Source organism: Aspergillus viridinutans (assembly GCF_018404265.1).
Source record: "Aspergillus viridinutans IFM 47045 DNA, scaffold_1, whole genome shotgun sequence".
Lineage (NCBI taxonomy): Eukaryota > Fungi > Ascomycota > Eurotiomycetes > Eurotiales > Aspergillaceae > Aspergillus > Aspergillus viridinutans.
In genome coordinates this window covers 874,502-901,526 of record NW_025091217.1, presented here as the reverse complement: position 1 = coordinate 901,526, position 27,025 = coordinate 874,502, and the positions used below count along the sequence as shown (strand labels likewise).

General features: G+C 49.9%; 8 protein-coding genes across 8 annotated transcripts; 6 read left to right on the top strand and 2 right to left on the bottom strand.

The window, feature by feature from the left end:
• Positions 1 to 917: 917 nt before the first annotated feature.
• On the top strand, positions 918 to 4,078 carry Aspvir_000225 (phosphatidylethanolamine N-methyltransferase; the record flags this gene model as incomplete). Its single annotated transcript, XM_043265363.1, has 4 exons — positions 918 to 1,098; positions 1,209 to 3,792; positions 3,850 to 3,940; positions 4,022 to 4,078. 4 exons carry the CDS (start codon positions 918 to 920, stop codon positions 4,076 to 4,078), a joined length of 2,913 nt encoding a protein of 970 aa, XP_043121298.1.
• Positions 4,079 to 5,989: 1,911 nt separating this feature from the next.
• Aspvir_000224 (3' exoribonuclease family protein) lies at positions 5,990 to 7,008 on the top strand (the record flags this gene model as incomplete). Its single annotated transcript, XM_043265362.1, has 2 exons — positions 5,990 to 6,128; positions 6,185 to 7,008. The coding sequence occupies 2 exons, from the start codon at positions 5,990 to 5,992 to the stop codon at positions 7,006 to 7,008; spliced, it is 963 nt and encodes a 320-aa protein (XP_043121297.1).
• A 387-nt stretch (positions 7,009 to 7,395) lies between these two features.
• On the top strand, positions 7,396 to 7,969 carry Aspvir_000223 (uncharacterized protein; the record flags this gene model as incomplete). The annotated part of the gene is made up of 2 exons (XM_043265361.1): positions 7,396 to 7,467; positions 7,604 to 7,969. The coding sequence occupies 2 exons, from the start codon at positions 7,396 to 7,398 to the stop codon at positions 7,967 to 7,969; spliced, it is 438 nt and encodes a 145-aa protein (XP_043121296.1).
• Positions 7,970 to 10,750: 2,781 nt separating this feature from the next.
• Positions 10,751 to 12,862, top strand: Aspvir_000222 (uncharacterized protein; the record flags this gene model as incomplete). The annotated part of the gene is made up of 1 exon (XM_043265360.1): positions 10,751 to 12,862. One exon carries the CDS (start codon positions 10,751 to 10,753, stop codon positions 12,860 to 12,862), a length of 2,112 nt encoding a protein of 703 aa, XP_043121295.1.
• A 706-nt stretch (positions 12,863 to 13,568) lies between these two features.
• On the bottom strand, positions 13,569 to 15,573 carry Aspvir_000221 (proline--tRNA ligase; the record flags this gene model as incomplete). Its single annotated transcript, XM_043265359.1, has 4 exons — positions 13,569 to 13,579; positions 13,646 to 14,901; positions 14,967 to 15,136; positions 15,205 to 15,573. The coding sequence occupies 4 exons, from the start codon at positions 15,571 to 15,573 to the stop codon at positions 13,569 to 13,571; spliced, it is 1,806 nt and encodes a 601-aa protein (XP_043121294.1).
• Positions 15,574 to 15,842: 269 nt separating this feature from the next.
• Positions 15,843 to 17,853, top strand: Aspvir_000220 (chaperonin-containing T-complex alpha subunit TCP1; the record flags this gene model as incomplete). The annotated part of the gene is made up of 6 exons (XM_043265358.1): positions 15,843 to 15,885; positions 15,949 to 15,996; positions 16,058 to 16,143; positions 16,203 to 16,307; positions 16,375 to 17,409; positions 17,470 to 17,853. The coding sequence occupies 6 exons, from the start codon at positions 15,843 to 15,845 to the stop codon at positions 17,851 to 17,853; spliced, it is 1,701 nt and encodes a 566-aa protein (XP_043121293.1).
• Positions 17,854 to 18,558: 705 nt separating this feature from the next.
• Positions 18,559 to 20,848, bottom strand: Aspvir_000219 (WD40 repeat domain-containing protein; the record flags this gene model as incomplete). Its single annotated transcript, XM_043265357.1, has 3 exons — positions 18,559 to 19,949; positions 20,030 to 20,140; positions 20,194 to 20,848. 3 exons carry the CDS (start codon positions 20,846 to 20,848, stop codon positions 18,559 to 18,561), a joined length of 2,157 nt encoding a protein of 718 aa, XP_043121292.1.
• Positions 20,849 to 21,282: 434 nt separating this feature from the next.
• Positions 21,283 to 26,864, top strand: Aspvir_000218 (putative rRNA biogenesis protein RRP5; the record flags this gene model as incomplete). Its single annotated transcript, XM_043265356.1, has 3 exons — positions 21,283 to 21,738; positions 21,794 to 26,236; positions 26,310 to 26,864. The coding sequence occupies 3 exons, from the start codon at positions 21,283 to 21,285 to the stop codon at positions 26,862 to 26,864; spliced, it is 5,454 nt and encodes a 1,817-aa protein (XP_043121291.1).
• Between the last annotated feature and the right edge of the window lie 161 nt (positions 26,865 to 27,025).

Genomic DNA, 27,025 nt, shown 5'->3' with positions numbered 1-27,025 from the left:
GAAATTACTGATTGGTGTTAATCTAGACTACCTGAGACTTGCCTGCTTCAATTCCTGATTTTGCAGGATTGACAGGGGAAGCATTGTCCAGTGAAATTTAGTATTTGATGCACCCGCCGTTACCGCTCGATTGTGATGGCTTTTCCATCAAGAGTTATATGCCTTCAATGAGCAGAAGCAAGCGAATAGTCGACGGAGTACGAGTAGTAAGGTAAGGAAATTGTCGTCGCTCAGACGGATCGGTATCCAAGGAATAACCCACGAGCCTGAAGATTATTTTAGAATATCTTGAACCGTGCACTCTGTATGTCGCATCTGATATCATTCGCTTGACTTGGCGTCGTCAACACCGAGGCTACTAGGATGTACTATTATTACGAAATAAATTGTTCGAATTCCTTAAGAGCGTTGACCTTCGTTCTCTTTCTGCTCCATTCTTCATTCCCTTTAAGAGATTGTATCAACGCCTTGTGATTGGCCCTTTTCCCACTCAATGGGTCTGGGTCGCTAAGTAGCCCTTTTCCCCAGCGAGCTCTACTTACCTAGTCTCTTCCTTCGACGTATGAGGTTACTCTCTCCCCCCGCTATACCCCGTAAGGGTAACGATAAATACCTAGCAGGGTAGCTCCGCCGCTCTGCCACTAACACAATCATTTTCTATCTCTTTTCTTGTATATTTTGTCTCTCTTTCCTCCATCTGTTCAATGATCCATTGAGCATTGTTGTTGAGGTGCGAAATCTGTCCAATTTGGAGACACTAACAAAGACGTCACATGGGCTGTGGCCGACCTAGACTAACCACCCTTGCTTTCCTGTCACATGCTTCTTCTGCACCCGTGACTTTCCGATCCATCTGTCCCCAATAACAATTTTCCGCTCCCGCTTCCCACGCAGGAATCAGAGAGCTATACACAATTATGGATCGTGGCCTTTCAACAGGCACTCATCAGGCAGATGGTGGACTTCGCGAGAGGACTGTGGCCTCTCAGTCCAGCTCGGCCCCCAGTCTCGAGGCTTTAACAGCCACGGGTGAAGGTGAGGTCAAGGACAAAGCCGGTAAAGGAAAGAAGACATACGGCCGGACTCCTGATGGTAAAGGTACGTGAGAGTCTCGTCTGAAAATTAAGAATAGATGACACGTCTTTTCGGCTCTCAAAAGACTCTTGGGGTGATACGGGTTGCTGTCCGCTAACTGACCTATTCAATAGTGTTTACGGTGCCTCAAACGCACGACATGGTCTCTCAACTACTATCACCCTCGGAACCAAAGAACCTGTCAGACGTCATCGTTCTAGCCATTCTCGCTGCTCATATTCTTCTCTTGTGGCGACTTCCCGCGGGTGCCAAAGTGCCCGTTTTTGCCATCATCTATCTCTTTTGGCGCGGTGCCTACAATGCTGGGATCGGATGGCTGCTTCATAACCAGTCGAACCACAGAACGCTCGTCCGTTGGGCGGAGAAGACCAAGATCTTCGTGAATCCGGCCACTGGCCAAAATCCTCATGCTAACTTATACAAGTTGATTAAACGTGAATTGGAGACCAAGATCCCAGCTGACTATTCGTTCGAAGATGCTCCAATTGAGTACAACACCTGGCTCGTCTTCAGACGACTTGTCGATCTGATCTTGATGTGCGATTTCACCTCATATTGCCTCTTTGCGATAGCCTGTAGCCAACGCCCCCTTGATGAGGGTACTCTGATGACTGTCTTGCGGTGGTCCGCAGGCATCGTCTTAGTGCTCTTCAACCTGTGGGTAAAATTAGACGCGCATCGAGTGGTAAAAGACTACGCCTGGTACTGGGGAGACTTTTTCTTTCTCATCGACCAGGAGTTGACTTTTGACGGTGTCTTCGAAATGGCGCCTCATCCGATGTACTCGGTCGGTTATGCTGGATACTACGGTATCTCGCTAATGGCGGCGAGCTACAAGGTCCTGTTCATCTCTATTCTCGCCCATGCAGCACAATTCGCTTTCCTGGTCTTCGTCGAGAATCCGCACATCGAGAAGACATATAACCCGCCACCACCCCGAAAGCGAACTATCGACCAGGAAAATGTATCTATGACCCCTCAGAGATCGGATTCGCCCATCGCGCCTGCTTCCGTTGATGAACAAGTGCCCCATGCGCCAAGTTATTCAAGCGGTCCACCTCCGTCGGTTCACAACCTCTTGGGCTTTCGGAACCTGGATTTGTATCGGACGATAGATACGGCTTCCATACTGATTCAATTTCTCGTATTCGCCCTCACGGTCTTGACGCCTTCAACTCCTTGGTTCCAATTCCTTTTTGTGGCCAACGCGGCAGTCTGGAGAATCTGGTATTCTGTTGGTATCGGCTTGGTGCTCAACCGTCAGTCGAACTGTAAGGCCTGGACTCGACACTTTGTAAAATATGGCGAAAGCCCTCAGGAGGCCTGGAATCAGTGGAAAGGCACTTATCATATCAGCATGGTCATGTGCTACGCGAGCTTCATTGCCGCCGTCTGGAAAATGTACAGTTTCCCAGCGGATTGGGGCTATGGCCTCGTCTTGCTCAGACACGTCATGGGTGCAGGGCTCATTGCCTTGCAAATCTGGACGTCGGTCAGCATCTACGAATCTCTTGGAGAGTTTGGCTGGTTTTACGGAGATTTCTTCTTCGATGAATCGCCGAAGTTGACGTATGACGGCATTTACCGTTTCCTGAACAACCCTGAGCGTGTTCTGGGTTTGGCAGGTGTTTGGGGTGCTGTCCTTATCACCAGCAGTGGAGCTGTCACTTTTCTTGCCCTGATGAGCCATATTTTGAGCCTAGGGTTCATCCAATTTGTCGAGCGTCCTCACATGCAGAAGCTTTATGGCCGAAGCCTGCGACGGGATGCTGGTCTGACAAAGAGTTTGAAACGATCCTTGCCTCCATCTCTACAGCAGCTCCATGGAAGTGTTGACAAGATGTTTGATGAGTCTTTCGAATTCATCGAAGAACTCATTGACACTGCTCGTCCAAAGCTCGCTGCGGGTGTCAACACGTTTGTCAAAGACACATCGGCTCTGTTCCAAAAGTATCCCGCTCGTGTGACTATCTCTCGCATCGATGAAGACCTGGCCGGCTATGACTTACGTGACTACTCCTTGGAGGTCGAAGGCACTGATTCATTGTCTCCCAATGACAACGATCAAAGCGGTAGGGAGGGTGCCAATGCTCGTATGCCCCTTGACAGACGCGGTGACCTGAAGAACTTGGTCTTCGAGTATGGTTCACCCATCAAGGTTAAGTGGACTGCTCCGCTCAATCACAGCAAGAAAGATTGGATTGGTCTATATCGAGTCACCGACAACACTTCTCGGGAAGTCACGCGCGTCTCATCTCAAGGGAGATGGATTGCGGTCAACGAGGGCTCGTATGACAATTTGACTTGCGAGAAGGGAATTTTGAGCAGCGATATTGTTATACCCGCCTCACAACGCAAGGACAACGAAAACCGCGATCTTGCTTCCGGCGAAGTTGTCTTCTCTGGTGATAAGCTGTTCTGGACTCAGGGTGTCTTCGAGTTCCGGTACCATCACAATGGCAAACACAATGTTATGGCTATTTCAAGACCATTCGAGATTCGTATCAGCCGGTTTGATGAGGATGAGATCCCACTGATGGACCCTACATCAGTCGAGATAAGCTTGTTTCCCGTTGTGCGTAACTGCTTTGATCGAGATCCCGAAATCGCGCCGGAAACCGTGGATGAGCCTTTTGGCAGTCTCGTTGAACGCGATGGAAAGTATGCCAAGAGAGTCGTGTTCGCGGTTCATCAAATGTGAGTCGATTTTCCTGCGTAGGTTTTGGAGGAGGTCGTACTAATACTCTCGCGAAGGTTTGGTATCGAATTCGCTCCTGAGGTTGTCAAAGCCGACGGCAATGTCCACAGCCTCGCCCGGAGGATATGCAATGCAAAAAGGGTCCTGGTATGTAGCCATCTGCCTCCCTCATGCCTCATCACCTAATTTCCCGCCGCTGAAGCTGACTCTGAATATCACATCCTGTAGGCTCCCTATAGTCTAACCAAGAATGGTGCAACGACACCAACTGAAGGGAAAGAGTAACCTGAAAATGAGAACCTATGTGGAACCTAGAGAAAACTCGAAAAGGGAAAAGTGGAGACATGGCATGTCTCCCAGCTTGACAATACGCAAACCATTTCCTGTTCACCTTAGCAGCTTATGTTTGGATGAGCGATGGAAGCGCTAATAGACAGGCCCCATTGCCAATGTCACACCTTTTGATTCTGCTGACATACTTCATCGTGCTGGTATTCTGTCTCATCATGCGCGCCAAAGACGAACCATGAAGAAGATAGAAAAGGGAAAAGATTAAACAGACGATGATCGGAGTATGTTGACGATGCAAGGCATACATTACTTCGACTGGTTGAGACAGCAGAAGCTCAAGGCGTTTATAGTTTCATAATACATATTCAGTGGCATTATTTATATATACCATAGACAATGAAGAATTCGTGCTTAACGGTGTTGATTGATGAAATTTTCCTGCATTGGATATGTTTCGATCTAATAGGCATCTATCTCTATTCTAACTACCGAGTATAATTTGACGAAAAGCCTACAAATTCAGAGCGGTCAGCAGGCATCTTAATCGCCGACATGGAGTTCGACTGCACAGCAGCAGGACGGAACACCTCAAGTAAAGGCAAACTCATAGAGAGTTCGCAGCAAAGTGTTGATCAGCCAAGCCGGTAAATTCATCCCCTCCCCTGCCAAGTTCTTCCCCCCGACAGATCATCCAAAACGAACGATGAGTCGGGTGAAAGGCGTTGACACAAGTCAAGCGTAGCAAGCACACCGGCAGGTCTCAGCACGGAGCATAACGATTGAGCCCGCTGTCCAGTGCTCCACAACCAATCATCCCTTCAGTCCAGCGGATTTCAGAAGAAATACAGCGAAGAGAAAGTCCGGTATAAGGGAGTTGGACAGGCGGATCGCAGTGTTCCAAGTGTGCTGTGCTGCCGGCAGCTGCGGGCTCGAGGGGCGGTTCTCCAAGGGAGATCATTGAATGGATTGACTTGTTGTCATCATAAAGGATTGTGCTTGGAAGTGGTATAAGATTAGGGGAGAAGTAACTGTACCTATTACTAGTAATGCCAGCGAGTTGTGCTTGGGTTAAGCAGTTGTACAATTTCTAATTCTTCGAGGTCGTCAGCAATCCGAATGATCAAGCACCTCAGTGGATTGAATGGACAAATAGAATCTTTCAAAATGATCAGGAGATTTTGGTAAGGTATTTTGTTTTCTTCAAGGTTTTTGCAGAAGCAGAACTGAAAAAAATGTCTCTCATCACGGAAAGGATATGGGTGGTCGAGGAAATGTGCAAAAACATACCTAACAGAGCCTACAGTATGCGAGATTTTTGAGAAAACACAAGTGAGATTTTCCTGTCTGATGAATTGGTCAGTAAGGCTGCATGGGGCACAACGAGCTGACAGCAATTGTAGATTGGAAGTTTGATCAGATGGTGATGCATGTTTGTTCAAGCCCATTTATTTGTCGCCGGAACTTAAGATTTTTGGAAATCAATTTCGTCATGGAAGGGTGTAAAGTGATGGTGACATGGGAGTAGACAAACTTACAGTAAGTATCAATCAGGGTGTTTGCGAGCAGATGGCAGTTTAGAAGTTGATGCACTTTTGCCACAACAGGCCTCATCATCAGAGGTCTAGTTGGTTGGCATTTAAGCAAAGAAGAGATGAAGGAGAGGAAGAGGAGGAAAACAGAGAAAAAATAGTCGTGGGAAAAAAAGTGTGATCCAGCAGGGGACGAAGACAAACAGTGCAAACATCTTCTGAAATCGCAGATTTCCGTTTCTGGACTGGGAAAGTAGCTGGAAGGCTGCTTGTCGGGATTTCTGTTAAAGGAGCATTGGCAATTCCTTCTTTTATCAATCGTTATTGCCTTTTTTCTTTCGATTCGAAGCTTCTTCTCGTTCCCAGCAGACCTGCTATGACTGACCGACGAAGAATCAATGGGCCGCCCAGTGGCACAAAGCCTGCGGTCTTTGCCTCGTCGCTCAAATCTACGACTGATACTGCATCTGGCCGGCCACAACGGCAAAGGCAGCCAAATGAACTGCGCAAAATATGTGAGATATCAGTTCCATACATCACCCGCGCAAGAGCTAACATGTCTGCGTATTAGTCCTCAAGACTGGCTTGATCCCTTCCGCATCTGGCTCCTCATACCTCGAATTCGAACCCTCAGCCTCTCTCGCCGCTGCACGCTCTTCTCCTCAATCTCTCATTCCTCCTTCCTCAGCTCTGAAGCTTGCATGCACTGTTCACGGACCGAAACCGCTTCCCCGCTCTGCTACATTCTCTCCCAACCTTGTTCTCACCACTCATGTCAAATATGCGCCGTTCGCTGCGCGCAGGAGGAAAGGGCACATCCGAGACACTAGCGAACGGGACCTGGGTGTGCATTTAGAGACCGCGCTGCGGGGTGTTATTGTTGCTGAACGGTGGCCGAAAAGTGGATTGGATATCACGATTACGATCTTAGAGGCAGAAGATGATCGGTGGTGGGGGAACGCGCCAGACTCTCATGACGCTCCGTGGGGGATGATGAATGTTCTGGCTGGATGCATCACGGCTGCCTCTGCGGCTGTTGCGGATGCGCGGATAGACTGTTTGGATCTAGTGGCTGGCGGCGTAGCTGCTCTTGTTTCCGACGAGTCAGCGGAGGGAGAAAAGTCAACGCCGAAGCTTATGCTGGATACAGACCCTGCTGAACATCGGTCTATCCTGTCAGCATGTGTCGTCGCATATATGCCTTCTCGGGACGAGATTACAGAAATATGGCTCAAGGGGGATAGTTGGAGGGTACTATTAGGGCCCGATGACAAGCGCTCGGGGCATGACGCTTTAATAGATGGGGCGGTGGACGCTGCTCGGGGAGCGCATACGGTTTTGGCAGAGGCAGTGAGGGAATCTGCTGAGCGGTTTGCCGGCCTTGCTACGGTTTGAGGTCTCGTGTAATTAACGAAGAAATAATACCAACTTCTTGTAGGATCCTTTTCAATCGTCATATTACGATTAGATGTGATAGAGCATCAGTCATTTCTCCCTCGGTAGTATCCTCAAAATTCTGTGGAATCATAGATTGAGTAGGCTCTCACTGTGTGTACAACCGGTGAATCAAACACCGTGTTAGGCGGTTTAGGACCAAACCACTAGAGCAGACGTTCTGCCTGCCTGTGAGGTGAGCTCGACTCATTTCGAATCAACACCAACCTCTCGTCAGACCACTCTCTCCCTCACCAACTTTCAATCATCCTCACTTTGACCTCCAAATTGATCAAAGCGTCCTCGTTACATCTTCCTCTCCCATCACGTCCGACTCAAAACGTCGCGATGCCCAAGTCAACTGTTGACGAGCAACACATCTTCATGTATCACCTCCTTAACGGAGTGAACGACAAGACCGTAAGTTCTCTTGAGCATAATGAAACGAGCATAGACGAGTAGCAACCGAGGAACAGCTTGATGTCAATCGCTTTATTGTTCATGATGCTTTCCTCAAGACGACCAGCACATAGCTGACCATACTCGCTTCCCATAGATCAATTGGGACCCCGTGTGCAAGGCCACCAACCTGAACAAGAAGGCCGCTAGCATGAGATGGTTCCGTCTCAAGGGAAAGATCGAAGACGCTCTGAAGGAAAACGAGACTGAAAGCGCTGACGACGACACCGCGAAGTCTGGCAACGGCAACGCCGAAGTCAAGACTGAAGCCGAAAAAGCGCCTGGCAAGTCTATGCCCAAGATGGGTGTTTTCAAGCCCCGTCGTTCCAAGAACGTCAACACCGCCGAATCTGAGATCGCTCCCCCTGTTAAGAAGAGACGCACCACCAAGCGCAAGAGAGACGATCAGACCGACCACGAAGACGCCAAAAAGGGTGCTTCCAAGGCGACTGCCGAGGAGTAGCTGGGTTCCATCGTTGGACAATCATTCTTTCTCCACAAGCTCTTGTGACCATGGCACATTTGGGATGAGCATATTTCTTTGCGGTAGCGATGAAAGGAGTTAGTTTGGTTCAACAGCATTGAGCATCTTTTGGTGCATAGCCTGGTTGGTTGGATTTGTGTCTGTTACTGGCAGTTACATGAACACAGGAAGAGGTTTGTTGAACCTGGAGGATAGTAGATAGCTACTCTAGGTTAATTTAAACTACAAGTTAAGGGCTTCATGAAGCACGTGAGGCTGCATGACTGCAGAATGTAGGCGGTGAGAACCTATTGACGTGCCTGAATGCCAAGGCATATGATAGGCCTTATCCATACCTTGCTCCCTGCCATAATACACTAATACCGAACTTCAGAGTATAAAAGACTCCTGTCGTCTCTCTATGCACTTCTTTGTCCGCAATATCAGCATTATCATGTGGCGGTGTTTCGCTTTATCGCGGACACACGAAGTGTTTACTCCGTACTCTGTAGATAGTCCACACCTGTGATAGCCCGCCCATCTGCCAGGGAGGATTGTACTGTAATCACAAAAGTACTGCCGGGTATAGAAACATACGGACAAGGTTTAGCCGGTACTTCGTATTGGTGATGGGCTTGAAGACTAATTTCCTTAAGATTGGGATCGTTGGCCCAGATTCCCGATATTGCTAGCTCGTGAGTTGGTGTAGTTCGCAAATAGAACTATGTCAACCTAACCAGAGAGTTCTAGTCCAGTCGAAAAACACGGCGAGACTCTTTTCGCTTTCGACTCATCCTTGCCATATCGACGATCGCTGGGGTCAGAGACAATAATGGAAAGAAAATAAAATCATGATCCTGCCGGCTCCACTGTGGCTCTAATGTTTGCGTGTTTCCCACTGCGTCTCTCTGCTGAAAGTACTGGGAACTCAGGGGAAGACATGGCGTTTTGGTAGGATACTTCGAGTCCATCTCATCATTCTCATGGTCCCACTGTTCCCGTGACAGCGGCATGAACGACAGGTAATTATCAATGACAGGCTGACAGCACAGAGATGGTCGATATATTAATATACCGACCGGAACGGGCTCGTGACTCTCCGTGGACGTTTCCCAATCGAGGCTTTGCTTTGCTTGACCTTCGAAGCTCAGACAGCATCAAGATTTAGGCTATCCACCATCGGTGTTCCACACCTCAAAGTTTGATCAATTTATCTCAACCTCATCATGCAATCGTCACGGACACCTAGATTACATATAACACTTGGCTCTCAGCGAATTGTCGACAATGGCTTGCAGGTACGATGGTTAAGCCGTTTGAACATATTGACAAGGGGTATTGGGAACCAGAAGAACAGAAGGAACAGAGACGAAAGCTTTTTCCTTGGATGCATTGATACCCTTGTGAAGAATTTTGATAGCTAACGTCTTTGCTTGTCAGACAGCTCGCACGTGAAATGAAACTTGCCGGAACGCCAGTGACTGGTCATTGCGCATGAGAAATCCTGCTACACTCCAAACTCCAAAATTCAAAATCCCTTCTGATCCAAGGCGACGGGTTCAGTTCGCTGGTTCCTTCGGCTGATTGAGACCGTTCCTGGCCTACTGGACGATCACACGGCCCCCACCAATAACTGGTCTTGTTTAACGCCCTGATCCATTGAGACCCATCTTTTTGCCTTTTGACTGGTGTCTGCTTCTCCGTTTCCTTAGTCAACGGCTTAAGAAGTGAAGTCCATTCCATAAACTTCACAGCAGGTGGCTATGTGACCGAGCACTGAGCACCTTCTGATGCGTCCGTTCATCCATATGCTCGTTACTGCTGTTTTCATTCAATCGCTATGCTGCTTGTGGCTGTCGATTCTAGGGTTTCAAATTCGCTCAACCGAGATCCTGGCATGATGGCAATGCACGCTGCGGCATTGATCTTGAGTGGGGTGGGCTTTGAGCTTTGACTTGGTAAGTGGTAAGGGTCTAGGTCATGCATGTGTTGGATCCAGGATAGGTACTCCGTAAGAACTTTAAAGCCAAGGAGGCTGCTGCAGACTGCACGTTCTGTAAATCACCTTATAAAGCTCATCCTTGTCGATTGTGACTATGTGAGTATGCCATAGCCACCACGAAAAGTGGGCAGGATGAAGTCTCAATGGCCTGGTGTATGACTCCAAGCACGGAGTACTTCCTATTTGATATGAACTACTCCGTAGCCTATTGAATTACGAATCGAGCTCAAGCGGTAGAGAAATCTAACCCCTCCTGAAAGAGACGCGGAGTCCTGTCTGTGTGTGCCTGTTAGCTTCGTCTCTCCTAGTGGATATCCGGAACTGAGCCACTACTTCCCCCTGATCCAGGAACAACTATCGGATCTGCGAACTAGACAGCATTTGAAATTATTAAATTATTTTCAATGGCCTGCCGGATTATCTTTCCTTTGCAGGGTCAGAATATCTCAATTCTCTGGGGTACTCTCCCTTTCTCTTTCTCAACTCTTTGAGACGAAATATGCAGGCTACTTGTCTGGGATAACCGAGAAATAAACTACACCTGATTCAAAAAGCATTGAAGCAGTCATGTCTAATGATACGGTCTTTGAGACACTCTAATCGCTCTTCCGATTCCATTCCTTTGTCAACCTTCCCTGGATCAGTATTCCTTTGTTCTCTTTTCAGGTACGGAGTACATCTGAGCTTCTTAGCCAGTACCAAAGACAATCCCCTTTTACACAGGGACTCACTCACTTGCGATACTCCTGTCAACCAAATTTCTCTGGCTGTCGTTCATCATGGCTATCCTGAAGAGACTTTTCCAGGCCGAAAAAAGTTCATCAGCAGACGCTGCTGATTCAGATGAAGCCCGGGGCCCACCGACTCAAGCCGTCAATCCACTGCAGAGGTCCATAAGTTTAAATACTTCACGGCAGCTGGACGCCGACGAACATTTTCAAAGCATTGAGAAACAGTTCGAAGAATTGCACGACCAAATGCAGACCCGGCCTTTATCTTCTCGCTCCCATGCTCCATCCTCTCGTGCTTCAAGTCGTTTCACGCAGCACAATCCGCGACATGTCGACCTGCTCGATGCCTTGTTCTCGTCGCATAGATATCAGATGCAGATAGCCAATGCACTGTCGCCTACTACTCCTTTCAATGAAGATATCGCTGAGCGCAATATGGTTCGATTTCTTCAGGGACAACCGCAGACGAAGAAGGTATATTCCCGTATCATCTCGGCTCTTTATCAAGAAGATGTGGCAGATAGGAACATTGCAAAGAATCGAACGAACAAACGCACAATATCTCGAAGCGCTAGCTCTCGATCGCAGGCAGCATCAACATCAAGTGGTGAGGTAACTCAGCCTGAAGTCGCTAGCCAGTCTCTTCCAAGGGCCAATGGGGGCAAAATCACACCATTAGGCTCAAGGCCAGGTTCGAGCTCCTCGTCTCAACCTCCTTCTTTACGGACTCACAGGTCGACGCCGAATATGATGGCTGAATGTACAAATGTGTCGGGAGGACAATCTGCACCTAACGGTGGAGGATATTTGGACATCCCTCCAGCCCACAAACAAGGCGACCAATGGAGCAACACACCGCTACCAGACAGTCCAACATTACCTGTGCCAATGACTCAAGGTCGAAAGATGGGTCCATCGGAAGAGAAGGGCACTCTTGAACTGACGAGAAGCTCGCCGTCAACCCGCAGTAACGGCTCATCTACATCACCCAGACTCAACTGCAAGAGAAACGTCCGGGACCTTTCTATCAACACGGAGTTAGCTGCTCGAGGAAAACCTACGTCAAGGATCTCGCACCGTGCAATCCAGCCACCAACTCCTAGCAACTATGATATCAAACAGAATCCTAGCATTGCCGAAGTCATGAACAGCCCCTTACCTCTCCGAACCCCCACGTTGATATTTCCTCTGCCCCCCTCAAACCAGAAGGCGGAGGTAATGGGTATGTTCAAGCAGGCTTTTAATTCCTCCGCAGGAGCTATTTCGCCCCATCCCACCTTTGAGACTCTACAAGACGCCATAGTTCGAGAGATTAACTCTCATGAAGCTTTCCGACGGGTGCCTGTCCCTGAGGCGGGTCCTCTCTTTACGCCGTCCCCATCTCCGGATTCTTTTGATCGAGACGAAATCTCGGCAACTCGAGGGCTGACCAGGAGTTTCTCCACGAAAGAGAAGCAATTTTCCAAACTAATCAGCCGCGGCTCTTTCAAGAAGCATCGAAGAGGCTCGGAGCGCAAGAGCATATCAACTACCGCACCTGCGACGCTCTTACGCCGAGCCTCCGCATCATCCAGGAGACGAAGGCACACAGATGCCCCGCCTCCATCTCCCGGGTTCCTCGACGTGAAGCAAGACGGAACGCTTGAGGGCAATGACCAACCTGAAGAACAAGAGCAAGTGACGTACATGGATATCCTGTTCCGAGCACAGAAGTATCCTCCCAATTCCAGGTGGAGAAGATCTCCAGACGCCGTTCGTGGCTTCGGACGAACTCAATCGTCCGGCAACCTCGGTTCATACAGCTTCTCGGACAGATCCCAACCCACCCCTTCAGTCTACTACATGCGTGCACAGACGTGTTCGTCCTCCAGTGACGGCCGGAACAGCTTCTCCGCAGACGACAGCGATGAGGAGATAATCCATCTCCCCAGCATTGCAACCTCACGCGTCCAAATCCAGGCTGTCGACGAAAACAACGTCACCTACACGATGGAGAATAGCACGCCAAAAAATGCCTACCGGTTAATGAACTGGCCACATGTCACGCGCAGGGCTCTTTCTAGCCGAGGAAGCTCTGTCAATAGCGCAAACAAGTCGGCCCATCACTCCCCGAGACACGAACACCTTATCCGGAGCACGCGTTCGGTCGAGTCTTATTGATTTCCGTTACATTGAGCTTTATCTATCCTCTCCCTCTTCTCAGCCAGGACATGGAAAAGATTCAATCTAGTCAAGTCGAGACGACGCCGCTACTCCAATCACCCATTCACACTCCTTGAAACACCAACTATCACATGACTATGTCTTTTTCTTATCTCTCGAATCATCCAGTTCCTACTCCATCTGTTATATATACCAGGCGTTCTCCGCAATCTTCGTCTCCATTCTTGGAAGCGTTTCTGCATCATCTCTTATTTTTGGGTCATTAAGCATAGCTAGGCGAGGAAGAAGTTTTAGATACGCTAATATCGATCATGCTGATAAGGCATTTACTCCAGCGCAGTAGCCTTAGTCGAGTATCTTCCCCTCTTTTCAAGATGCTGAGGCATTACTAGGATGCAATGACGCTATGCTTCGGTTGTGATTGATGATTTCCATGCTCAAGGTACGGATATGGTATGCTAGATCTGACTCTAATGCACGAACAAAACAACCACAGAGGTATCTCGAAGATCACTCCCCTAACTCACTTCACCAATGCACCGAACCTTGTTTTCTGAATGTACCTTCAACTAAATTCAGACATCCTTCACCGAAACTGAAACAGCAGAGAAAGGAAAATCATAAAGTCATAGTTACCACCGCCACGCAGGCGGGTGGGACAATCCGACGTGGATATGCATGACTCGAATGCCATGTTCGACGTTTAGTAGGAACCTGCGCGCAAATAGTCAGTGGATGTTCGATTCCTTCCTTGACGGAGGATACAGAAAAAGAACTTACGTCCAAACATGCACCACTTCTCGGTCATACGGGTGCACTTGGGGTTGGTGCACTTGGTCTGGCCGGGGATGATGCCCTCGGGCTGATCGAAGGGAATGCAGAGAGACTTGGCTCCCATGCTGGGAGCCCTGGCGTCCTGAGGCACACCAGAGTCCTCCTCCGCCTTGCGGGCGCTGAGATCCTTGATCTGCTCCTCGCACTCCTCTGTGAGACAGTGAGGGATGACACAGATGTTCTTCTCATTGAGCGCGGGGGTGAAATCATCCCAGTTGGTGATGAGCTTGCGATGAGCGCGGAACTCATCATCTGCGCGCTTGTACAGATCCTTGTGGATGGTATCCAGCAAAGCAGGAACGGCGGTGGACAGCTCATCAATGGGAATAGTAGACTTGCCATCCTTACCGGGAATGTCACGACGAGCGGCCGTGACGTAGCGACCGGCGGACTCACCAGGACCGAATTCAATACGCAGAGGGACACCACGAAGCTCCCAGTCGTTGAACTTCCAGCCAGGGGAGTAGCCTTCTCTCTTGTCGCTATCGGCACGGATACCCGCCGCCTTGAGGAGGGAGACAAGGCTGTCGATCTCCGCGTAGAGCTTCTCTCGCTCCTCATCGGAAGTCTTGGCAGTGATACCGACCGGGACGATGATCGTCTGAGTCTCAGCAACGCGAGGAGGAAGGACCAAACCGCGGTTGTCACTGTGAATCATGACCATAACGCCCAGAGTACGGGTGGAAAGACCCCACGAGTTCTGCCACACATAAAGAGGAGGCTTCTTTTCATCAGGTTTGGTAGATGGGTCCTCGACGGTGATCCCGAACATCTTACTGAAGTTCTGACCAAGACCGTGTGACGTTCCACCCTGGATACCACGACCGGTAGCAGGGATGTAACCTTCAACAGTGGTGGTGTAAAGACCACCGGCAAACTTCTCCTTCTCTGTCTTCTGGCCCTTTACGACGGGAACAGCGAGGAGCTCTTCGTAAATCCGAGCATAGAGGTTGAGCATGTGTAGGACCTCTTCGCGAGCGGCCTCCTCGGTAAGGTGAGCAGTGTGACCCTCCTGCCACAAGAACTCTCTTGTTCTAAGGAAAGGCTGAGGATGCTTGAACTCCCATCTGACGACCGAGTTCCACTGGTTGAGCTTGAGAGGCAGGTCACGGTGACTTCTGATCCATTTGGCGTAGTAAGGGTACATAACAGTTTCTGATGTTGGACGGATGGCAATCTTCTTCTCAAGAGGGGTGTTGCCTCTGTAAAGGAGTAAAGTCAGTCATATAAAAAAGAAGTACAACGCTGGTCAAAGGGAAAATCATACGCATGAGTCACCCAAGCAACTTCAGCAGCGAAACCTTCGATGTGATCCTTCTCTCTCTGCAGCACATCCTCGGAGACGAATAGAGGAAACGAGCAGTTCTTGACGCCAACCTTCTTGATCTCTGCATTGAACCAGTTTTGAATCTCCTCCCAGATAAAGTAAGAAGCAGGCTGAGTCTCATCAGCAACGGGACCATAATAGTTGACGGTAGTATACCCATTCCAGAAAGCAATCGTACCTTGAGAATGAAGCATCCAGAAACGTCGTAGTAATCCAACATGTCACCCTTTGTAAGAACCTGCTGATACCACCCAGGAAAGTCCTCCTCTTTGGAGACATCGATACCGATCAAAGCAGCACCTTCAATCTTCTTCTTAGGTGCCTTCAATGTAGCCTTCTTAGCCTCCGACTTTCCAATGCCCTTGTTCGCAGCCTTCTCGGCCTTCTCAGCAGCCTGCTTTGCTAGCTTTGCTGCCTTCTTGGCGGCATTCTTGGAGGTCTCGCCCTGGGGGGCGGCCTTATCAGTTTCAGCGGGGTTCTGAGTGCGATCAGGGAGGGTGACAGGGTCAGCAGCTACCGGAGCGTCAGCGGGGTTTTGGCTGGCCATTTTGCAAACGAGGATCGAGTCGAGCAGTCGCTAGAAGAAAGGACAGAAAAAAAGACGGCGATTGCCTAGGTAGTTGACTCGTCCGTGGGAGCAAAATGAGGGCCGTATTCCCCTCGCCAAAGTGGGATGCATCTTAGAAAATCTTCACCGCCTCGGGGCCGGCAGAACTTTTAGCGGGAGACCAACAAGAGTGGGCAGCAGAACGAGATCTCCAGCAGTGGAAGCTCTGCCATCTCGTCACAAGCTTCTTTTTCTACTACCGAGTAACCATGGCAGGCATTTTCGAGGCGCCGCGCAATGCGGACACTCTTTGTGAGCTTCAGGTCCCCAAAAAGGTCCTTCTTTGAGACCGTTTTACTGACGACCATCGCACAGTCTTGGGTGGACAGAAAATAACTGGCGCTGATGTCCGCGAGCAGAATGGTGTGTGATAAGCCATTATAACTGACATGACTGAATTCTTGAATGCTGATGAGACATGCAGTCCTTGCGACTCAGGCTATTGCAAATGTTGTCAAGAGCTCCTTTGGCCCTTCTGGTCTGGACAAGATGATGGTGGACGACATAGGGGTAAGCGTTCAGAGCTCAACCCCTCGACATCCCGTGCAGAGTTCTGATTGTCAATATAGGATGTGACTGTAACCAACGATGGTGCCACTATTCTGAGTTTGCTCGACATCGAACACCCTGCTGGCAAGATCCTCGTTGATCTAGCTCAACAACAGGACAAGGAGGTATGGCCCGTCGCTCGCGCCGATTTTCTGTCCTAGAAAAATCTTTCCTGATCCTGTAATCTTTTAGGTCGGAGACGGCACCACTTCCGTCGTTCTCATTGCTGCCGAACTTTTACGACGAGCAAACGAGTTAATGAAGAACCGTATCCACCCCACCACTATCATCAATGGCTACCGACTAGCCCTCAGAGAAGCTGTCAAATATATGAATGAGAACATCACCACGAAAGTCGACGCGCTAGGAAAGGACAGCCTGGTCAACATTGCCAAGACGTCTATGTCGAGCAAGATCATTGGCGCGGACGCGGATTTCTTCGCCAACATGGTCGTTGATGCCATGTTGCTGGTGAAGTCCACAAATCAGAAGAATGAGGTTAAATACCCAGTCAAGGCTGTGAATCTGCTCAAGGCTCACGGAAAGAGCGGCACGGAATCTATGCTCGTCAAGGGTTATGCACTCAATTGTACCGTCGCTTCACAAGCCATGAAGACCCGGATAACTGACGCAAAGATCGCTTGTCTCGATATGAACTTGCAAAAGGAGAGAATGAAGCTTGGCGTCCAGATCACGGTTGACGATCCTGATCAACTAGAGAAGATCCGTGAGAGAGAGTCTGGCATTGTTCTTGAGCGGGTAGAGATGATCCTCAAGTCTGGAGCAAATGTCGTTTTCACAACTAAGGGTATCGACGACATGGTTCTTAAGCTCTTCATTGAGCGGGGCGCCATGGCTGTCAGACGCTGCAAGAAGGAGGACTTGAGACGGATTGCCAAGGCCACTGGAGCTACCTTGGTAAGCTCACTGTCTGACCTCAACGGCGATGAGAAATTCGACGCATCAAACCTCGGGTACGCAGAGGAAGTTGTGCAGGAGAGGATATCAGACGACGAGTGTATTCTGGTCAAAGGAACCAAGGTCCACACCTCGGCCTCAATCATTCTCAGAGGGCCCAATGACTACAGCTTAGATGAGATGGAGCGTTCGGTTCACGATTCTCTTTGCGCCGTCAAGCGCACTCTTGAAAGTGGTAGCATCGTTCCTGGAGGTGGTGCCGTCGAAACGGCGCTCCATATCTACCTTGAAGAGTTTGCAGTCACAGTGGTACGTTCATTTCATATTTCCTCTCGATGTTTCACTCTCTCTAACGGCTCATCTTCACAGGGTTCTCGGGAGCAGCTAGCTATCGGTGAATTCGCCCAGTCTCTTCTCATTGTTCCCAAGACACTAGCAGTCAATGCCGCCAAAGATTCGTCTGAGCTCGTTGCCCAGCTCCGGAGCCGCCACTGGGCCTCTCAACGCATCGAAGAAAGCCCCGCCAACAAGGACGATAAGGCTATCGCCAAGAAGAAGAACTACAAGAACTATGGACTTGATCTGACCAAGGGACGAGTCCACGATTGCATCAAGGCAGGTGTCTTGGAACCCAGCATGGGTAAGGTCAAGCAGTTCAAGAGTGCTGTCGAGGCCTGCATATCCATCATGCGTATCGATACCATCATCAAGCTGGACCCTGAAAGGAAGGAGGATGATGGACACGGTCACTAAGAGCTCGATGACTACTTGGGTAACTTTACTTGCTTATGCATGGAGTCTTAGATCTAGGTAAAGAAGTCTAAAAGCATAATAAGCTATTACGAGTACAGACTTCCGTTCTTTTCATTTCCGTAATCCATAACACTGTTTTCTTTCCCATCTCTCACGGATGAGGCTCTATTCCTGTTGCCCCGGTGGCCAAAGTTGCTCTATTTTAGGCCTTGTTCGGCACCCGTAAGGTCTCTCTTGAAGAAGCTCATTAAGCTGATCCTTCGGTTGTCAACTTGTTCAAGACTGTGGATTTCCGCTACTTGTAAACCTATTCAGCTGAGTATTGGGAGAGATACTCTTCCTTCAGAAGGAATCAAACCCAAGTAAACGCCTCTGATTATGCTGATCATGTAGAATATGCTATGTAGTAAGCCTCCTTAGGGCATGATCCAACTGACTTCACTCTGAACAGAATCGCTCATAAACAAATGCACGTACCCAACCTTCAGAAACCGGAAAATGGCTTCTTCCGTAAAATGCACTATGCACCAAGGCACATTGCTGCTATACAATGCATGCCGCTAAATGCCACAGTAAGCTGCTGCATGCCGTCTAAATTGAGCAGCCAGACCCACGCTAAACGAACATAAACTAAACCCAGACGCCTCAACATGCTCACATGAACCATAAACCAGCAAAGCAGGAAAGCTTTCGATTCTCGAAAGGTCATTCATCGTCGTCGTCATATTGATTTTCGATGTCAGCCCAGCCACACTTCCATCGTCTACCTTCCGTCTCGCCACCGACTCGTAGGTCCCGAGCATCAGCCCCTTCGCGCCAACACCTGGCACTATAGTCGTCGCTGACTGTAATGAGCTCCCCATCTACAGACCACGAGACAGCTGACACCTCTTTCTTGTGGCCCTCGACCAATGGTGTTCCTGATTGGTAGATTGGCACGGTATCCTCCAGTCGTCCGGACAAGCCAACTGCTGAGTTAGTGCGGCGTAAGCCAGATCGAGTGAATGGCATACCCAACGACTGAATATTCAAATCTATAGCTGGTTTCTGAGCGGGAGAATGAAGGAACCTCTCATCCGTCGGGAAGAGGACGGCACAATGATCACTGCTTCCAACAGCTAACATTTCCGCTTTGTCTGCAACGGCTTTGCGGACACTGACTTTGACGTAGAATGAAGACACCTGCAACCGCGGATGACGAAAGCCGTACAATGGACCCAGACCTTCCTTGTCAGAGCCACCTGAGCGTCTTGGACGATCGTTGTTCAGAGAAAGTTCAGGCGCATGTCCGAGTACCAGGTGAGATGTGGAGTATGCATATACAGTGCCATCCCTACAGAGAGCATAGAGTCGTGAACCATCACCATTGAGTGTCATTGAGGTGAGTCCAAAGCGCCTATATTTAATGTGGCTATCCGGTTCACGAGTTGTCGAGACGGGAAGGACAGGGCGACCACGACGGTTGCTGTGTGCGGTACGCAAATCCCAGAGTCTCACGCATGCATTGGCCTCGGACGCTGTCACGAAGAGATTTTCGCGGCCGGGGGAAAGAAACGTCAATGAGGTTACCGTGATGTCGGAGCGGCCAATTTGGGGTTCGGATTTGTCAGAGATCGAAGTCTGGGGCATCCAGGCATGAGCTCCATGTATCGTATTAAGAACTTGGGGATAGATCATCTTAGAAGCCAACGACGATGAGTTGTCTGAATCAGATTCCAGCGAACACCGGACCTGTAAAGATGGCCTCTCGAAGCCTTTGCACCGAAGATCCCAGATGTTGACATTTCCATCCCGGCTGCACGTTGCAAGGACCTTATTATTCGCCGCTGGTTGGAATTGAACGCGCTTCACTGAGGATACATGGTTTGATAGACAGTATATCGGTTTCTGTGTAGCCATATCAATCACCTGTGCCGTTTGGTCTCCAGAAGCTGTTGCCAGTAGCATATCATCGGACGAGAATTCAAGATCCATTATTGCGTTCATGTGGGGACGAAAAGTTAGGTACGCCTTGGAAAAGCCGCTTTTGTCGTCTTTGGCAGAGTCAAGTAATCGAATGCCTCCTTCTTCATCGCCCACTGCAACAAGTGAGTTCGCTGTAAGATGTGGACAACAGTCAGCGAAATCCGCAATAAATGAGCAGAGGCGAAAGATTGAAGACGAGAAGATCACATACTATTACATGTCGCAGTGCAGAAAGGCAGAGCGAGTCGGTCCCCGGTGTAGCTCGCGCAGGAATGGCTGTCGGTTGAGCGAGAGTAAAACGCTGAGGTCATATCCTGCCACCCTGAAACATAGTGAGAATAAGGCAAGAAGATCCAGTACGAAGAGATAACCAACCAGCCCCAACATTGGATCGCATTGTGACTCGATTGGCCCGTGGTCCCAAGACACTACGCATGTAAAGCCCTCCGGATGTCTGCAGCGCGTGGGAGCGCCGAATAGGCGCAACGGGAAGTGATAGCTTGCTAGACGTTACAGGTTTCGGTTCAATATCTTGTGCGTCATTGCCAGCCTTGATATCCCTAACCGAAAGACTCAACTCCTCCCCGTCTTCAACAGGAAACCTGACACGAACTTTCCGCAATGGCGACGATTGTAGCGGAGAACCGACAGAGGAGAATGATAATTTCCGCTTCCTGCTTGGAGTCCGCATGAGATCTGAAGAGTGATTATCAACAGTTCTATTTCCCACTGCTTTCAATGCCCGTGTGAAGGCTGGACCCAGACGGTTGACAGCTGGTGAGCTGAGCACCTTCAAGGCCTGCCGATTCGTCCTAACCGATCCGGCGCCATTTCCGCCGTTCAGCATCGAACGAGGAGTGAAGAACCGCCGGAAAGACCGCGGAGTGACTGGTGGAGGCTTCTTAGGTTTACGTCGCATGCCAGCATCCGATGCTATCGAGGGTGGAGATGAGGGAAACTCCTGTGCTGGCGAGGCAGGAAACACAGGTTCCGATCGAGGTACTTCGGGGAGGTCATAGGAGCTATCCATTGTGGGTTATAGGCAAACGAAAGACATCCAAAGGCATTCTATTCAAAGAAAAACAACAGAAGAAAAAGAGGAATAGGAACAGAATGGGCTAAATGGTGCGAAATTGCGGCATGGTGGAGCTGGGGAATGGAGTGTAGTCCCTAGTACTGCAATTCGTACTATCAGCTATGCGTCGCGGGCAGAACAAATCAGTCTCGTGTCGACGTGCTTTTTTCGTGACGCGAGCTGCTTCTTCCGGTAGGCGGTGGACTCTTCAATTAAAGTGATGGGGTCGTGCTTGATGCGGAAGGCGGTCTGCCATCATAGATCCAGAAATTTTTGTATCCGCTATTTTTTTTGTGAACTGGTTCCGCTGAGCGAGCTGGTTTGAAGGACATCCAGCAAGTTTGACACAAGGTCGCATCTGATTATCTGGTGCCCTTTGTCCATCAGCTATGGCCCCTATAAAGCGCAAGGGCAATGCTGCGGAGGAGGCAGTGACTCGTCAACCCCAGAAGCGTGTTCGAGTTGGAGGAGCTGAACAGGGCAAAGATCAGAAAAAGCAGAGAACAACGGAATCTACTGGCGACCTTAAACCTACCGAACTTACGGTGCTGCGCGATGACGAACCTTCGTTTCCTCGTGGTGGTGGAAGCGTCCTGACACCTCTCGAAAAGAAGCAGATCCATATCCAAGCGACTAAGGATGTGCTGTTCGAGCAGAAGGGGTCCAAGAAGTCGTCTGACAATTTCGCCGTTGGAGATGACGATGAAGACATAGAGATGAACGATGCGGAAGACAATGCGACCTCTGGCAAACAGTCTCGGAAAAGGAAGACCAAAAGCAAGAAGCGCGCAGAGCAAGAAGCAAACGAGAAGCAAGGTGTGCGAATTGAAGGTCTCAACTTCAAGGTAGGCCCTGATTAAGCTTGTGTTGTGGCTGTTAATTCAAAGCTGACAATTACAGCGTATTGTACCGGGATCGATGGTATTAGGCCAAGTGTCGAGCATTAATGCTCACAATATTGGTTTATCTCTTCCGAATAACCTCACCGGATATGTGCCCTTGACTGCGGTTTCCAAGAAGTTGGAAGAGAAGATTGAGAAGATTCTTAATGATAATGACAATGAGGATAGCAACGCGGAGGAGGACGACGACGACGAAGATTCGTTGGAGCTGACCGACTACTTCTATCTTGGCCAGTACCTGCGGGCATCCGTTGTTTCTGTTGGGAGCAACGCCGCAGATGCTCCTTCGAAGAACAAGAAGCGTATTGAACTCTCAGTCGACCCAAGACAGACAAACGCCGGGCTCTCAAAGTCGGATCTGGAGGTCAATACTGCCATTCAAGCTTCGGTTGTCAGCGTGGAAGACCATGGACTGGTAATGGACCTGGGTATTGAGGGCGCAGACGTCAAGGGCTTTATGTCTAAGAAAGAGATCGACCCCAAGACGGAATATTCGAGCATCAAAGAAGGATCTGTTTTCCTGTGCATGGTCACTGGCCAAAACGCCAACGGAAGCGTTGTTAAACTATCCGCCAACCTTCAGTCTGCTGGATCTATCAAGAAATCACATTATCTCAGCACGGCATCGACAATTAACTCATTCCTTCCCGGTACTGCAGCAGAAATCCTGTTGACGGACGTCTCTTCTAGCGGAGTGGTCGGTAAGATCATGGGTATGTTGGATGCCACAGTGGACTTGGTGCAGTCTGGTGGCAACTCTGGAAAGGACGACTTGACAAAGAAGTTTCAGATCGGTGCTAAGATCAAGGGACGTATTGTCTGCACCTTCCCAGCTTCTGAGCCATTCAAAGTTGGTTTCTCACTACTCGACCATGTTCTGAAGTTTGCGACTGAGGGTCATGGACCTGGCACCTCCGAGGATGCACCAGCAATTTCCGCAATCATACCTGAAACCAAAGTCGTCATGGTTGATCCTGGACTGGGTGTTTACGTGCAGATGGGCTCTACGAAACACATGGGCTTTGTTCATGTCTCCCGATTAGCAGACGGGAAAGTTGAACACATCGCACCTGAACACGGTCCCTTCCGAATTGATTCCGTCCATGAGGCTAGGGTTGTCGGCTACAGTGCTTTTGATGGCCTCTATCTGCTCTCCTTTGAGAGGAAGGTCATTGAACAGCCTTTCTTACGTCTGGAGGATGTGACTGTGGGTGCTGTGGTCAAGGGGAAGATTGAGAAGCTGTTGATTGGGCCGGCTGGGGTAGACGGTCTGATTGTGGCTTTGGCTGACGGTATCACCGGTCTTGTGCCCTCTGTGCACTTTGCAGACGCGGCCCTCCAATTCCCTGAGAAGAAGTTCCGGGAAGGCATGACGATCACGGCTCGAATCTTGTCGGTCAACCTTCAGAAGCGTCAGATTCGCCTAACTCTGAAGAAGAGTCTGCTCAACAGCGAATCTGCCATCTGGAAGGATTACCAAGACATCGTTCCAGGCTCTCAGTCTCCGGGCACAATCGTAAACATTCAACCACATGGCGCTGTCGTTCAATTCTACGGCTCGGTTCGCGGTTTCCTTCCTGTGTCGGAGATGAGCGAAGCTTACATCAAGGATCCTTCGCAACACTTCAGACAAGGGCAAGTGGTTAACGTCCACGCTTTGAGTGTGGATCCATCTCTTGGAAAACTAGCAGTTTCATGCAAAGACCCCTCGACCTTCACCGAGACATATAAGAAGGCGTTCGAGAAGATTCAGCCGGGGCTGCTTGTTACAGGGACGGTTTTCGAGAAGTCTGGCGATGATGTCCTTCTGAAGTTGGACGAGTTAGGTGTTATTGCTCGGTTAGATCTGGCGCATGTGGTGGACGGTTCTGAATCCAAGCAGGGCTCGGCCCTCTCAAAGATTCGTGTTGGCCAGAAGCTCAATGATCTCCTTGTACTTGACATTCAGAGAGCCCGCAGACTCATCAAAGTCTCGGCTAGAGCGAGTCTCAAGAAAGCAGCGAAGCAAGGATCCCTCCCGGCCAAGTTTGAGGATATCCAAGAAGGCGCTGAAGTCACTGGTTTTGTCCGAAACATCACATCCGACGGACTGTTTATCGAGTTCCTCGGTGGCATTACTGGATTGGTGCCTAAGAGGCTCTTAGCGGACGACAACGCCAGTAAACCTGATTATGGCATGGTCAAATCGCAGATTGTTACTGCAACTGTGCACTCCCTCGAGACCGACTTCCAAAGATTCATACTGAGCATGAAGCCTTCGGAAGCAACCTCAGCCGGTCCAAAGAAACCTGCTCCCAAGCCTACTCCTTCGAGCGATGTGGTCAGCAATGCTGTGGATGAAAGCATCCAGTCGATGGCCGATTTCACCTTTGGCAGGACCGTGAAGTGTAAGGTCGTGTCTGTCAAGGCGACCCAAGTCAACGTTCAACTTGCGGACAATATTCAGGGTCGCATTGACGTCTCCGAGGTCTTCGATAAGTGGGAAGACATCAAGGACCGCAAACAACCGTTGCGATTCTTCCGTCCCAAGCAAATCATTTCAGCTAGAATCTTGGGTATCCACGATGCCCGCAGCCACAAATTCCTTCCAATCAGTCACCGCTCTGGGAAGTTCCCCGTTTTTGAACTTTCTATTAAGCCAAGTTTCCTACAGGCCGCCAATCCTTCCCCGTTGAACTTGGAGCAAGTCCAGGTTGGCTCAACCTGGGTCGGTTTCATCAACAACGTTGCCGACGATTGTCTCTGGATCAACCTCTCACCCAATGTTCGCGGCCGACTACGGTTCATGGACGCTTCGGATGACCTGTCTCTTTTCGCCGACGTGGAGAAGCACTTTCCGATCGGGTCAGCGCTGAAGGTCCATGTCACTGCCGTCGACACCGAAAAAGGTCGCCTAGATCTTACAGCCAAGCAACGATCTAGCAAACTGTCCTTCGAAGACATTTCCGCTGGCATGATTCTTCCGGGACGAGTCACGAAGGTCACGGAGAAGCAGGTCATTATGCAGCTCAGCGACTCGGTCGTGGGTGCCGTCAATCTGATTGATTTGGCCGATGACTACTCGAAGGCAAACCCTACTGTCTACCACAAGAACGAGGTGCTCCGTGTTTGCGTGGTGGGTGTTGACAAAGCCAACAAGAAGATTTCCCTCTCTCTCCGCCCGTCGAAAGTTCTGAGTTCCTCACTTCCGGTGCAGGATCCCGAAATCACTTCTATGAAGCAACTCAAGGTCAACGACGTGGTTCGAGGATTTGTGAAGAGAGTGGCTGATAGCGGTCTCTTTGTAACTCTGGGCCACGATGTAACGGCCTACGTTCGCGTCTCCGACTTGTCGGACTCCTACCTTAAGGAGTGGAAGGACTCGTTCCAGGTCGACCAGTTAGTCAAGGGACGGGTCACTGTTGTTGATCCCGAGCAAGGCAGATTGCAGATGAGTCTCAAGGAATCTGTCTTGGATCCAGACTACAAGGCGCCGATCACGATGCATGACCTCAAAGTCGGTCAGGTCGTCACCGGCAAGGTCCGCAAAGTGGAGGAATTCGGCGCCTTCATTGTCATCGACCGGTCCGCCAACATCAGCGGTCTATGCCATCGTAGCGAGATGGCTGACAAGCGAGTTGACGACGCCCGCACCTTGTACGAGGAAGGCGACGTCGTCAAAGCCAAGATCATCAAGATCGATCGTGAGTCAGGGAAGATCTCGTTCAGCTTGAAGGCTTCCCACTTCAAGGATCATGATGAGGAAGATGAAAGCGGCAGTGACCAGGACGGTCACTCCGACGGCGTCAGCCTAGATGGTATTGGCGGGGTCGACGTAGAAGGTAGTGACAATTCCGAAGATGATGACGATGACGAATCCATGGGAGGCGTTGATCTCGAGGGAGACAGTGAGAGTGATGGTGAAGAGAGCGACGAGGATGTGGAGATGACCAGCGCACCTGTTAAAAGAGACGGGGGCCTCGGTGCAACGGGCTTTGACTGGAGTGGAAACGTCAAAGACGATGAGGACGAAGCGATGCAGTCGGATTCCGATGATGAAGACAACTCTCGGAAGAAGAAAAAGAAGAGCCGCAAGCCTGAGATCCAGGTAGATCGGACCGGCGAGTTGGACGCCAATGGGCCACAGTCAGTTGCCGACTACGAACGGCTACTGCTCGGTGAGCCTGACTCTTCGCTTCTCTGGCTGAAGTACATGGCCTTCCAGTTGGAGCTCGGCGAAGTCGAGAAGGCCAAGGAAATCGCCGAACGTGCCCTTCGCACCATTAGCATCGGCCAAGACACCGAGAAGTTGAACATTTGGGTGGCTTTGCTCAACTTGGAAAACACATACGGCAATGATGACAGTCTCGACGAGGTGTTCAAGCGCGCCTGCCAGTACAACGATACGCAGGAGATCTACGACCGCATGACGAGCATCTACATTCAGTCAGGAAAGAATGAAGTGAGTGACACCTGATATCGGTGATGAAGAGATGTTTTTAAGTATGCGAATGCTGACTTAATTGACCTTACAGAAAGCGGATGAGCTCTTCCAGACGGCTCTCAAGAAGAAGATCTCCAACGCGCCCAAGTTCTTCCTGAACTATGCCAGCTTCCTGTTTGATAGCATGGCGGCGCCCGATCGTGCTCGTGCTCTGCTTCCTCGCGCACTCCAGTCTCTGCCCTCTCATACGCACGTGGAGCTTACCTCTAAATTCGGTCAGCTGGAGTTCCGCTCACCCAACGGAGACGTCGAACGTGGCCGAACTGTGTTTGAGGGCCTGCTCTCCTCCTTCCCCAAGCGGGCTGACCTATGGAACGTACTCTTGGATTTGGAAATCAAGAATGGCGATGCGGAGCAGGTGCGGCGCCTTTTCGAGCGCGTACTTGGTATCCGAGACGCCAAGAAGGGCGCTGCTGCTCCCATGGACGCTAGCAAGAAGCTCCGTCCCAAGCAGGCCAAGTTCTTCTTCAAGAAGTGGCTGTCGTTTGAAGAGAAGCTGGCAGCTGCTAATGGCGGTGATGAAAAGATGGTGGAGGAGATCAAGGCCAAGGCGGCGGATTATGTCAAGTCTCTGCAGAACGCATGAGCATTGCAGACACTTGTGTAAAGAGTTTAATCTTGTTTAGTTCTCATTGGGTGTTATGGGGTTATAGATGCATTGTATATACAAAAGCATTCGGAAGCCAAAAATGTCTTCTCGTCAATAAGCATAAAGACTTTGTATATGTGATGCGCAAAATAAATCAT